This window comes from Daldinia caldariorum (assembly GCF_022478825.1).
Source record: "Daldinia caldariorum strain CBS 122874 unplaced genomic scaffold F4812scaffold_15, whole genome shotgun sequence".
In the NCBI taxonomy this organism is placed as follows: Eukaryota; Fungi; Ascomycota; class Sordariomycetes; order Xylariales; family Hypoxylaceae; genus Daldinia; species Daldinia caldariorum.
In genome coordinates, this window is record NW_025953051.1 from 784,931 (window position 1) to 797,406 (window position 12,476).

At 47.1% G+C, this 12,476-nt stretch overlaps 4 protein-coding genes across 4 annotated transcripts; 3 read left to right on the forward strand and 1 right to left on the reverse strand.

Moving 5' to 3' along the window:
• Positions 1-108: 108 nt before the first annotated feature.
• F4812DRAFT_126275 (uncharacterized protein) lies at positions 109-3,502 on the forward strand. Its single transcript, XM_047929502.1, has 5 exons — positions 109-653; positions 766-964; positions 1,022-1,168; positions 1,226-2,799; positions 2,954-3,502. Exons 1-5 carry the CDS (start codon positions 330-332, stop codon positions 3,194-3,196), a joined length of 2,487 nt encoding a protein of 828 aa, XP_047787820.1. The 5' UTR covers positions 109-329; the 3' UTR covers positions 3,197-3,502.
• Positions 3,503-5,840: 2,338 nt separating this feature from the next.
• Positions 5,841-7,114, forward strand: F4812DRAFT_126311 (uncharacterized protein). The gene is made up of 4 exons (XM_047929503.1): positions 5,841-6,170; positions 6,246-6,658; positions 6,731-6,962; positions 7,028-7,114. Exons 1-4 carry the CDS (start codon positions 5,971-5,973, stop codon positions 7,059-7,061), a joined length of 879 nt encoding a protein of 292 aa, XP_047787821.1. The 5' UTR covers positions 5,841-5,970; the 3' UTR covers positions 7,062-7,114.
• Positions 7,115-8,372: 1,258 nt separating this feature from the next.
• Positions 8,373-11,132, reverse strand: F4812DRAFT_439054 (uncharacterized protein). The gene is made up of 6 exons (XM_047935041.1): positions 10,510-11,132; positions 10,154-10,452; positions 9,872-10,097; positions 9,751-9,812; positions 9,287-9,695; positions 8,373-9,043 (listed from the first exon to the last, which is right to left on the reverse strand). The coding sequence occupies exons 1-6, from the start codon at positions 10,798-10,800 to the stop codon at positions 8,960-8,962; spliced, it is 1,371 nt and encodes a 456-aa protein (XP_047787822.1). The 5' UTR covers positions 10,801-11,132; the 3' UTR covers positions 8,373-8,959.
• Positions 11,133-11,766: 634 nt separating this feature from the next.
• Positions 11,767-12,449, forward strand: F4812DRAFT_452439 (ribosomal L18ae/LX protein domain-containing protein; the record flags this gene model as incomplete). The annotated part of the gene is made up of 3 exons (XM_047936349.1): positions 11,767-11,964; positions 12,051-12,227; positions 12,291-12,449. 3 exons carry the CDS (start codon positions 11,767-11,769, stop codon positions 12,447-12,449), a joined length of 534 nt encoding a protein of 177 aa, XP_047787823.1.
• Between the last annotated feature and the right edge of the window lie 27 nt (positions 12,450-12,476).

A 12,476-nucleotide genomic window follows, 5' to 3' on the forward strand; every position in this document is an offset into this window, starting at 1 on the left:
AAACCGTTGCTTTACCCCTGAAACGAGGAGAAGAGTCACGTGATCTGATCCCTCGTGCATACCCAATCCCCATCGTTAGGTCTCTTCATGTGGTCAGCTTCTACAATTAATATCTATTTCAATTCCTCAAGCAGTTATAAATTTGAGCTGATTTACATCAGTAATACTCGGACTACGAAAAGATTTTAAATGATATTTTTTACCTATCGTAACCATCCCTACTAAGGAAAGAGGAGTTGATACCCAAAATACAGTATATAGCTTCGATCTAAACGTAGGAATGGGACAGAATTGGAGTGAGTGAATCGCAACCCTACCATAATATATATATGTACTATCAACCCCCTTATCTCATGGCATTGAACGTTTCCGCTGGAGGAACCTCGGCCACATGGCAGGATGCGGTGCAATCATTCCTCTCGAGTCTCGGGCCCAACGAGCGAGCGGCCTTCCAAGTCCCCGCGAGTCCAGACGACTGCGTGGGCGTGCTCCTCGCGACCCAGCGCCGCAAGAGCAAGCTGTCCCGGATCCTGGAGCTGATGCAGCCCGCGATCGAGCCGCTCAAGCGCTTCGAGAGCGCCATCGACGTCATCGTCCAGGTCAACGCGGGCATCGCGTCCCCGATCTGGGGCCCCCTTAGGATTGTCGTAACGGTGAGCGGCTTATCATTCTTTTTTTTTTCATCTCCCGCTCACCCACAGAGTACCAAAAAAAATAAGTAGCTGGGATCTGCTTGTGTTAATGCTCGCTTGTGGTGACCCGAAGCTCGCTGCGGATCACTTCCGAACGTTGGAGAGCGTTGCGATGATTGTCCATAGGATCATCAGCTCGCTGCAGAGGTTCTCCAAGTACGAAGAGATGTTCGAGAAGAACAGGCTCGTGCAAGACGCCGTAGGGGTGCTCTACTGCGATTACATCGACTTCTGCGTCCGGGTTACGAGGTTCTATTCGGCGTCTTCATTTCGTAGGTTACGCCTATTTTTGATGTTGTTGATTACATTTTTGCCTGACATTTACCTAGGAACACTCTTCGTCTCCTTCGATAAGGACTTCCGTGATGTTGCGGAGAAGATCCAACTCCACAGCCAGAATATGGATTGGGCGGCCCATGCTGCGCATATAGAAGAAACGCAGAGGGAAGCGGAGAACGCTAAAGCGGAAAGAAAAGGTATGGCTCTGACCCAAAAGCGCATCGGCGTAAGTGCCGTCTTCTAAGCTGTCGCAGCACACGAAAGGGGAAATATCCAGAGATGGCTATCTCCTTCGACTGTTGATGATGATCTCCAAAAACACCTAGATGATTGCATACCTCGGTCATGCGACAGGCTATTAGCCTCTTGCCAATTCCAATCCTTCATCTCTTTAGATGATACGAATAAACCACCTCCTGTCCTTGCAATACAAGGGTTACCTGGGAGCGGAAAGACCACAGCAGCAGCCTTCATCATAGACCAACTGAAAACTAAAGGATTCGAAGTACTGTATTTCTTCTTCAAGGCCAACGGCGTAGAGAAGCGCACATTGCTGAGCTGTCTTCGGACGCTTCTAGCTCAATTGCTCCGATTAGAGGAGCACCTTTACGATTCCACCGAGCCCTTCTACCGAGAAAGCGGCCGAGTGGTAGCCGACTCGTTAGCTGAGGTACAGCGAGCTTTTTCAGCCGCCCTTCAACACTCAAAAGCGAAACAAATCTTCGTTGTCCTCGATGCTCTCGACGAGTCTTCACAGAGTACAGACATTACGCAGTGGATCACTGCTTGTCAAGATCGTAGCGAAAGACCGCAGCTCCGGATACTGATCACATCCCGCCCCTCGCCGTCTTTCTCAAAACCATCCAACTTGTCCTGGTCGATCCTCAAAATGGGAAGCTACGAGAAGGCGAGCGTGAACTCGTACATACTGTTACGAGTGCAGAAGAACCCGATCATCCGCGACACGAAAGTCGGGGCCTCGGTCGCAGACCACGTCATATCAGCCACTCAGGGGCTTTGGCTCTATGCTCGGCTGATGATGGACGATATCGACCGACTCCCTTCCGTCGGCCAGATACAAAAACAGCTGAGAGTTCTACCGAAAGGTTTCACCGAGCTGTACACGCAGATAATCCGGACCACTGAGGCAAATTACAACGCGATCGAACTCAAGCTGGCCCAGCAGCTTCACCTGTGGGTCGATCCCGCAGACTATCTTCCAAGCTTCTTGGTCTTGAGGGACGACCGGATCGGGTACGGGATGCTGGAATTAATATTCCAATACGCGAACGACGGCGAGGAGGTCCACGACCCGACTGCGCAAGCTAGTCGGGTGTCGGGTCCTCTCATCGAAATCTTCAACGACGAAACCGCCGACTCGACAGACTCGCAGGCCTATGAGCTCGACTTCATCCATTACACCGCGGCCCAGTATCTCTGCGAGAGTAACGACCTGCCGTTCGCGCAGCTGCCACTCACCTTGCGCCCGCGACGGCTTCGGCATCTGCACCGTGCCGCCGTCGCGATCTGGTATTTCACGGAGTGCAAGCAGTCGGAAGAGCTACTCCTTGATCTACGGTGGAACGAGGGGAGGCCCGCGCGATCGCTGATGAGGTATTTCGAAATGGCGTATGGGCTTTGGAATGCCCTTCATCTAGTCGAGTTCCCCGATATCCAGGATAGCCAAGAGGCAGCCGAGGCGGAAGCCTTATTGCAAAAACTAACAGAGTTCATCTCGACGTCGGCCTGTTTGCGCTGGGTCGAGAGCGCCGTGATAATCAACTATGAGGGGAAGTTCCCGCATTTGCTATGGAACGCTACAAAAGCTGTAGGTTTTAGTGCCCTCTCCCCCTTTCCGCTCTCGATTGCCTTCATAAGCAAGTAGAAAGCGCTCTTGACCAAAGAGCTACTTGTTTCGACATTATTAGATTTCCTTTCTTTCAGGTCTAAGAAGAAGAAAAAAGACTAACTCCAATTGGCAGTGGAAGGCGGGAAAGGATAACGAAAACCACCAATTTGCGCCATATCAAGCCTTCTCCAAGTCCCGGATACACTTTTTCCAGAACTATGCTTACGTATTGGCATTGACGGGCTTAGGAGCGGAATCTGTTCCCCGCGAGCTCTTGGATTCTGCACAAGAGAGAGTCTTGGAGGACGAACTGTCGCGAGAGATTTTATCTCTGGGAGAACGATGGCGACGGCTTATATTTTCTGGCTTGGATTAGGTGTTGGACAACGTCGACTTTTTTCATCTTTTGCAAGCGAGCATGAATCTTGATTTGAATGTGCATTATCTTCAACGCTCCCTTGGGTTTGGCATATACAGCTCAAAGAAAATAGTATCGGGATGTTTTTGGCTAAAGTTTCAAGCCTGGTTAGTTCATCTCAGAGGGTAAAGGATAAAGAGGCTACTAGTACGGAAAGACAGTTTATTGTAGCCGTCGTGGGGTAAATAAACGAGGATTCTTCGCGTAATTCGAAGCTCAAAGGCAGGAAATGTGCTACATTGTTGTCGAACAAAGGCGCGTGGCATCTTTGGACATAACAGCAAGGTTTCAGGATTATGCTTAGAAGCATGAAAGAGAACACGATCTAAAAAAGAACAAGCATTCTCATATATAAGAAACCAATTGGATCTTCGATGGCCCTAGTGTCATGGCTCTTCTCAAGTATTCCTTTTCTGTCTTATATCAACTCACCCAAGTCAATTCGTGAGCATCACGATTTTATAGTCTTCAGCACACTCATTTTGCGGCACAACGCCTAAGTAGCTTTCTTAATCGAATTCGTACCCACCAAAAAAAGTCTTCTCACATATACAATCAAAATATTCAAAATGCAGTTTGCCAGCATCATCCTCTTCGCGGCCGCAGCTTTGGGCGGCGTCATCCCGACACGCGATACACGAGCGGGCACTCATATCATCACCCGCGAGACCGCCGATCAAATATTAAAGCCCGTAAATTTCGCACACGTTCAAGAAGATAGACGAAAAGCGCAAGCCGGTTCGAAGAGACACGGCAACTAGGCGGGGCTGGATCCCGGCTTAACTTCCTAAAGCCCATTAACAGAAAACTGGCCATAGCTTTGGGGTTTATAAATGTCACATTCACTAGAACGAAGCTTCGGAAGCAGATAGTTATATATAATGGATAGGGACGAGTTTACTTCTAAAAACAGACCATGCCACTTGGCTCGGGGGCTTCAATATAAAAACAGTCCCAAGAAAATGTAATTCGTTAAGCTGTCTTTCGACTAATCTAATTATGTGCCATGGTCAAATTGCATTCGTGATATAAAAAGGAAAGATTTGAAGAAGATTAGTTAATAAGAACCAAAAGCCGAGACTGCGACAGTAGTCTTTACTCGATGCTACAGAAGATATAAGAAAAAATATCAAAGTGAGGCGAATCAGAATGCTTCGTTGGCAATGCCCCTCTATTCAAGGCGAATGGAATCCTGTGGTGTAGATGTGAGGATTGAACTTTCATGGCACCCGTAAGAATTGATGGTGCCAAGCTAGCTGTAAGATAAGTGGCGGCGTGGGGAGAAGTTGGTGGTGTACCATGGAAACGAAACATAGAGGGCTACCTGTACACCGGCTTCTTTCTTATCATAGTAGCTGCATGGTGGGATCATCCCCGAAAAAGATCGAGACGGGGCGTGCAGCCCCGGGGACTTGGAATAGCTCCATTTCCGACCCACTAGCCTTTTCGTTATGCTGCAGCTGCTGGGTGGTGTCGTGCTTCGAGACGAATATCCTCAATTGAGGCAGGCTAAGTAATCCTGCGAAGAATTCGATCTTGCATTAAGTATTTCCGTCAACTTATCGGGCAATTGAGAGTTGGTGGCGACCATCTTGTCCTACCCATCGGAGACACAGTACAAACGGGATGGACAAAAATCAATGGATGACGGTACGCCATCAGATGGAAGATGGAAGATAGGTACCTACATAGTACCACCTGCACCATCCCGGAGAGGAAACCCCCTGAGACTAGTTCTAGGCTATGACTCGTCGAATGTGACGGCACATTTTGGCACAATTCGGAGCTATTCTCGCCTCAGTCTGGGACAATAGCCGAGTCTAGGTAGTTCTCAATTGAGGTTTTTTTTTTGAACCAAGATTCGAGTCAACGAAGATCAGATGTAGGTAAGTAAAGTGGTCATGATATCTTGTATGGACTTTTTTTTTTTTTTTTAAAAAAAAAAAAGGAGGAATCTAGGAAGGAAAAAGAAAAAAAAAAGTTGAGAAGTTGAAGCTTCCCGTCATTTGTACCTTAAAAAATTCCTGCCGGCTAGGCTGTAGCTACTGTAGCAGTTATATCAATCCCTGTAGGTTTCCTACGAAACTCAGCGAATTAGCTTGACCACACCCCCACTAATCCATCCCACCAGGTGCTTGGCCCCTTTCTGTGGCAACCCTACCGGCCCTAGTGGCACCTCCATCACCGAAATCAGGGAGCGAGCGTAACGCGCTAAGCCGAAAAGGATCTAAATGAATAAGCTAAGTCATGTGAAAGCGCGAGGATATCGAGTTGAGTTGCCTTGAGTGCGACGCGTGTGCCAACAACCATCTCCAAATTAACGTGTTTGCCTGGAAAATATGCCTGGAAAACTCACTCACAGCCAAAACAGCCCTGACATGGGTCTGTCGTTATATAAGGAGAGGGCACCGCCCAAAATTTATTTCATTTCTCCTTTCAATCATCTGTAACGTTGGAGCCTCGGGCAGGTAAGGTAGGCCATTTTTTATCATTTAATCATCTCTCATCTCTCTCTTTCTCTATTTACAAACCATTCTTTACGCCGTCAAAAAAATCCCATCGCATCATCCGACATTATCTCGGCCCCAAATTGAAAAATTCACATCAATTGGGATTTCGGCAATCCAAAAACGCACGTATTGCGATATTTGAGGGGATAAATTCCTTCGGTCCCAAAACTTTACGATAGATTAATAGAACAAAAAAAGTCATTCATTCATTCATTTGTTCATATGCTCAAAATGTTCGGTCGACGATTTGAGCCACCGACGACCAAGAGCTTCTCCAAGACTCAAAAGGTCAACAAGTCTAGCTCGTCTTTCAGTAAAACCAGCGGCGTCTCCAAGAGTAGACATGAACCCCGACAGCACCGCCGCCCAGCGACTGCGTCGTCTTCGGACATCCATATGGAAACTGGACTCTCGCCACCTGGGTATGCTTTTAACCCCCCATATTATTATTGCCATTCCTATACCTGCATTCGTTTTAACTTACTTCATTTCTGCAGCACCTTAACTCCCTCCATCGTCACACTGGTCGTCGGCAGCGACCAGCGCATCTTCGCCGCCCACGAGGACGTCCTCCGCGCCTCGCCGTGGTTCCAACAAGCCCTGTCGAACCAGTACATGGAGGGCCAGAACTCGAAGCGCATCCACCTCCCGGACGAGGAGCCCGAGATCTTCTCGTCCGTCTTGGAATATCTGTACAAGGGGGACTACTACCCTCGCCTGATCCACAATAAGCGTCGGAACTCGTGGGAGATCGAACAGATCGAGGACGACGACCGCGGCTCGAAGGAGGCGACGGTATACCACCGCGGCGTGGACGGCGATGTCCTCAAGGACACCGTCGTCTATTGCACAGCCGAGAAATATGGTCTCGAGGAACTCAAGCGAGTTGCCTTGCGCAAGCAGGGTCTTCGTAAGTCTTCACTTATTGCTTCGATCAACCGTTCTTAAACAAAGATCTATGTGTTAACAAGTACATTGACAGAGTCCGGCATTCAATGCAGCACCATCCTGGCATCGGCGCGCTACGCGTATGCCAATACCCCAGACACGGACTCCAAGTTACGAGCACACTACCTCGCTCTCATCATCCGGAGCCGCAGCACCTTCAAACGAAGCGGCACCATGCAGCTAGAGATGCTCAACGGCGGCACGCAGCTCTTTTTTGATCTTTTCGTCGCTCTATGCAACCATGTCGACGACATCTCTTCCACTCAGTAAGTATCATTCATCTATTTCCGATTTATACCGTTTCTACGGGTTCACTAACAACTTTTGCCAGAAGCACGCCTCGAAGCAACCGCCACTTCTTTTAATGCGCTTCGTCTTGTCCATTATAATACTCCTATCTCATGCTGGCTTCTTATTGCACATCCCGTTTGGCCCAAGGCCCACCAACTATTAAAAAAAGCCACTAATGATCAACGTCTCCATACCCTTTTTTTGGCATTTCCTATCACTACCTTAGGTACGCTCTGCAAGATTTTCGGGATTTCGGTTCGGGGGCACAACGGCGACAATACCACACTCACGGCGTTCAGGAATTTCTTTCTTTTTTGTTTTTTCTTACTCATCTTCGGTCGAGTTTTTGTATCATTACCATCCTCGCGACAATTTGGACCCATCGAGGATATTATCAGGAGAATCATGTTATGGTGGATCAAACGGCTTCTATTACTCGATTATTAAGCTACGAGAAGAAATGCCGTGGAGGAAAGGGAAAGAAAACCATTTAGGTATTACGAGTTCTAAGAGGTTTCAGTGTACGAAGGAAAGCTTAGGTAGCAATGTACTTTCAGCAAAGGAAAAAGGCTGAATGGGAGGTAGGTAACGAGGAGATGGACAGGTATGAATGAGGAAACAACCAAAACAATTACGAATTGTGGGAAATGTAGCCTGGAGGAGGGAGTACTTACGAAAAATATTATCTGTATTATTACGTTCTAGACTGTCTTTGATGGCGGCTTACTAGGAGCTACCTGACCTAGATAGGCTGGTAGCTAGCTACTTTCTTCCCCTGGCTTCACTTATTTTTTATTCTCTAAGATACCAGGCCAGGGGCTTCTTTTTTGAGGAGATATAATACCTACATGCCAACTACCTAAGGTACTTAATGAATTACGTTCTTGTATAATTATCTGATACCTCCCAACACTTGCCTGTTATAAAGCTCATGATGCCGCTTATTTTGAAACCCTATAGATCGGGTACGATGACTTGGGAGTATTCTCCCTCTTGGTTCATACCTAGGTCTACCTTCTATACAAAAAGCAAGCGAGCGAGCGACCAACATCATCCCGTCTATCCTGATTCGCCAATGGCTAATTACTTCTACATTAGGTGCTTACGTTAGGTACCTTTCGGTAGGTGTTTCAGGTCTTGTCCAGGTTTATGTACTTAAGAGGGAAGAGGTAGGCAGGTACCCAAGACACACAGATATACCTATCATCACACCCTGGTCTCAAAGTTAAAATGGTTGCATATGGACCCCACTCGCATTCCAAAGAAGCAAAAACCGAGGGATGGGGGGCGGGAGGGATTGTGTGAGTCATTCGCTCCGCATTCACCCGTGCTGAAGGCATGCATGTAGTGTTTTGTACAAGCTAGCAATCTCGCATGGAAATATGGTTGGAATAAATACTGCTAGTCTCTTCACCAAGATATCTGGTTTATGATATGTCATTAAGAAATGTAAGGTGTCCTTGAAAAGGAAAAGAAAAAGAAAGAAAAAAAAAGAAAAGAAAAGAAAAAACAAAGCCAGTGTCTCCTATGTGATCACATTGAAGTGACTAGACCTCTACTGGATCCTTGAAATTGTTTGCCCGTGTTCATTGTAAGTCTATGCTATCACACCCAATTAGAATAGATAAAACGACTCAGAAGGGAAATAAGATTCAAGTATCAAAAGTCCAATAGCTTAAAACTGATGATACGTCCACTCATACATGTCTTTCGCATTCTCATTCGTTCTATCAACGAACCAAGAAGAGGGTGTGCAGGGCGGGATCTAAACTAATAACACCATTCTTCCCCGCACCCGCAACTCAGCCGCATCCTCTATGCAAGGCAATTCAATAAAACTCTTCGGTCAGCATCCTTCAGCTGCCTAGGTAGACTAGCAACGCGTATTTAAAGTGCTGTCTGCTCATCACATCATTCGGCCAGAGGACGGACAAGTCCCTCGTTTCTTTGCCAGCCCATTCGCTTTATTGACTCAGACCTTCGTCCCCGGAAATGCACCAGTCTTGCTTAGTACCACAAAGCCACGCTCGTGGGCGATATATCCTTTCATCAAGTTCTGTGATAGATTTACACCGTTAGTGAGTCCTACGTGGAAAAGTATCATAAGTGTGCGACTAAGATGATACGCGCTCGGGAGTGAACATGGTCTTGGGGAAACTCGACGCCATGACTCCAAATCGAGGACATGGGACAGTTAGCGCGCCAAATGCAAGCATCAAATAGCTTGCTGCTTGTCCGACGCACCCAACGGGCCTTGTCTTAAGATTCGTATCTAAAGGAGAAAGGAAATAATTCATACCTTATAGATCATGTTGGCTAGGAGACACTCTACTTCATCAGTATCGATGTCTCCTCCGCCACTAATCTTTATTGCGGCAGCGAACTCGGCCACCGGTATCCTCGTACGACGAACAGGCGCAGCGCCATCCTTTCCTTCTTCGAATCCACCCGTAATGAAAACTTTTCGTAGAAGGTTTCTGAGGGCGATGTCGCGACCACGTTCCAGGGTGAGATAGATGCGTCGCTTTATAAACTCGTCCTCACCATCGCGTAACGCAGCATCAAATGCGCGAAGATCTGCCTTCTTGATCGCTGCACCTAAAGGTAAGAAGAGCTGCTGTAGTCGTGGGAATGGTTCGAGCAGTTGGGAACTAGGGAGTGTGTGTGTTGTAAGGAGATGGCACGGAATAAGATAAGTTAATATTAGCCTGGAAAGTGTAAGTATACAACATAGAGATCGATTGTTGGGATTTTCGGACGTACTCGAGATTCCTCTTGGAGTCCTTGTGGCACATGTGCCAGGCCGTAGTAAGATGTTGCTCGGCCTTAAATCTCGTTAGCAAGTGACTGGACATGTCGAATGGAGTGGTGTGGTAACCCATACCTCCACATAATTCTCTTCGAGAAATGCCAAGACCCCTTCATAATATTTGAAGGTGACCTGTTGCGACTTGGGAAACTTATCAAGCGTCGGCATGTCTCCCCGACCTGCTTGAATCGCCTTCAGGACATTTTTAGATAGCGTGGCAGAGTTAAGCCTGAAGTAACTCTTGAATAAGAGGTTGATGGCATAGTAGATGCCCCATTTTCGAGATTCTTCTAGTGGCGCTCTTATTATAAGTTAGTTGTGATATATGAAAGACGGTGGGGTGGGTATTTCCTGTACCTGTCGTTCAAGCAAGTCTGAAAGATCCTATTAAGGTGTCGAGTACAATCTTCTAGCATCTTATGTTCTTCGTACTCAGGATCGAAGTCATCTTGTATGACAGCCTCGGTACTGTAGTCAGTGCTAGTTTTCCTCTCCTCATCTGCTCGAATAGCAAACAGCCGCAAATACTTCCCTGCGACGTATAGGCAGGGGATAGTCCAGTTCTCAAATTCATGATGAGTATATCCGCGGATAACTTGTAATGTCAAATGTTTCCACGCTTCGTACACCTTCGTCCATGACGGTTTGGATGGCTTCTACTCAGTAGCGGTGAGCTAGCGTCAGCTCAGTCTCATAGATGATCGACGGCATACCTTTGAGTCATTTCGTAGACCTTCTACGGCAAGTATTTCTCCAACCGCATTCCAGTAGGCAAGGTATATCTCGAACCAACCCGTTGTCTCCTCCTGAGAGAGCCTGGGACGGGAAGGGTCCGTGTAGAATAGAAAATTTAGGTCGGCTGTAGCATCTCGTTGGTTTCCTCGGCCCCAGATAGATTGTAGTTTTGCTGCGTGTGTCTGTGTATCTGGTCGAATGGTTTCGGCTAGCCGGTCACCTTTCATCTCGGCATATGCCGTTCTAAATTCCTTAATGAGAGAATCCATGGCTTACTGAAAAGAGTAGGTGAGTTAGACAAAACGGAAAGATTGAAGAAGACTCGGGTATTGGAATAATTAAAGATGAAAATTAAATGATTATAAGGCGATTAGTGGAACATAGTATATTGGTATGCTTTAGTTTTTCTTTTATCATCCTCTACTCACTAACTAACACCTGGATGAATGTTGAATTGAACGCTTAGAAGTCGAGAAGCATTCTGGATTTCTTTGTACCTAGTCCATTTGAGTCTGATTGGTTTAAATTCAGCGTAAGGGAAGATCCACCGTCAAAGCCCCAATTTACAGCAAGCTCCACTCGACTCTAGCCACAACAAACCAACCATGACGAAAACCCCACATTAGATACATTAGATAAGCCACATGCCACTAGGGCGACAAACCCTTAGCACAGAAATTTCACCAAAAGTTTCCTGGTAAGCGAATTCAAGCATCAAACATCCAGGCCCGGACTTTTTCCAACTACGCACGACTTCTCGATCACGACCACACACACACCAAGTCACAGTAGGTTGAACGTCTGGCACGTTAATTGAATATTTACTGACATATTTCAAGATGGGTAAGCTACGAATTTCCATTTTTCTCTCCACGCCAGCATCAAAATCAGGTATCCGGAGACGCACTACGATATTATTGTTTTTTTCCTCGATCGATTGAAAACTTGAGCGACAATCCGAACAGAAGCACCATGACGAATACGCTTGAATGAAAGTTCGCGTCATATGCGCATATAATCCTTAGCGACGAATCAGTACGATGAAGAGAAGATTGCTAGGCAAATTGAACAATCAGAATTTCGACACGCAATTTTATATACCGAAACTCGTCACGCGCAAGTTCGACCACGAAGTTAACACGACAAGCGCCATCAATAAATCGACTTTTACCCATATTGGAATTGGCCTTAGTTCAAATACTTTATAGTCATTTAATAGGAAAGAAATACTGACAATGCGGGCATCAGGTCGTCTTCAGGAATACCAGGTCATTGGGCGCCATCTGCCCTCCGAGGCCAACCCTACCCCCAAGTTGTACCGCATGCGAATCTTCGCACCCAATGAGGTCGTTGCCAAGTCGCGTTTCTGGTACTTCCTGACCAAGTTGAAGAAGGTCAAGAAGGCCAACGGTGAGATCGTCAGCTTGAACAAGGTACGCTCCCCTCTACGACAGAAAGAAAATTGGAAAACTCGATTAGTAAAAAGAAAAGAGGACTGGGAATTGACATTCGAGTTTAGATCGCCGAGAAGAACCCTCTCCGCGTCAAGAACTTCGGCATCTGGATCCGATACGACTCCCGATCTGGTACCCACAACATGTACAAGGAGTACCGAGAGATGTCCCGAACGGACGCCGTCGAGGCTCTCTACCAGGACATGGCTGCCCGCCACCGTGCCCGATTCCGGTCGGTTCACGTACGTTGACCAGAAAAATTCTTACTTGTCGGAACTACGGAATAACTAACAAACCCCCTCTAGATCCTCCGCGTCGTCGAGCTTGAGAAGACCGAGGACGTCAAGCGACCTTACATCAAGCAACTCCTCACCAAGAACCTCACCTTCCCTCTCCCCCACCGTGTACCCAAGATCAACAACAAGAAGGTGTTCAGCGCCACCCGACCTTCCACATTCGCATAAAGGGTTTTTTCGTGTTGCCGTCGGAGG

Excerpts from the sequence above, each read along its gene's own strand:
- F4812DRAFT_126275 (XM_047929502.1), top strand. The coding sequence starts at position 330 with ATGTACTATCAACCCCCTTATCTCATGGCATTGAACGTTTCCGCTGGA. Across the intron at positions 965-1,021 it reads CTATTCGGCGTCTTCATTTC|GAACACTCTTCGTCTCCTTC; the intron begins GTAGGTTACGCC and ends ACATTTACCTAG. Across the intron at positions 1,169-1,225 it reads CGCTAAAGCGGAAAGAAAAG|CACACGAAAGGGGAAATATC; the intron begins GTATGGCTCTGA and ends AAGCTGTCGCAG.
- F4812DRAFT_126311 (XM_047929503.1), top strand. The coding sequence starts at position 5,971 with ATGCTCAAAATGTTCGGTCGACGATTTGAGCCACCGACGACCAAGAGC. Across the intron at positions 6,171-6,245 it reads ACTGGACTCTCGCCACCTGG|CACCTTAACTCCCTCCATCG; the intron begins GTATGCTTTTAA and ends TCATTTCTGCAG. Across the intron at positions 6,963-7,027 it reads GACGACATCTCTTCCACTCA|AAGCACGCCTCGAAGCAACC; the intron begins GTAAGTATCATT and ends AACTTTTGCCAG.
- F4812DRAFT_439054 (XM_047935041.1), bottom strand. The coding sequence starts at position 10,800 with ATGGATTCTCTCATTAAGGAATTTAGAACGGCATATGCCGAGATGAAA. Across the intron at positions 10,453-10,509 it reads GTCTACGAAATGACTCAAAG|AAGCCATCCAAACCGTCATG; the intron begins GTATGCCGTCGA and ends GCTACTGAGTAG. Across the intron at positions 9,696-9,750 it reads GACTCCAAGAGGAATCTCGA|GCTAATATTAACTTATCTTA; the intron begins GTACGTCCGAAA and ends TACACTTTCCAG.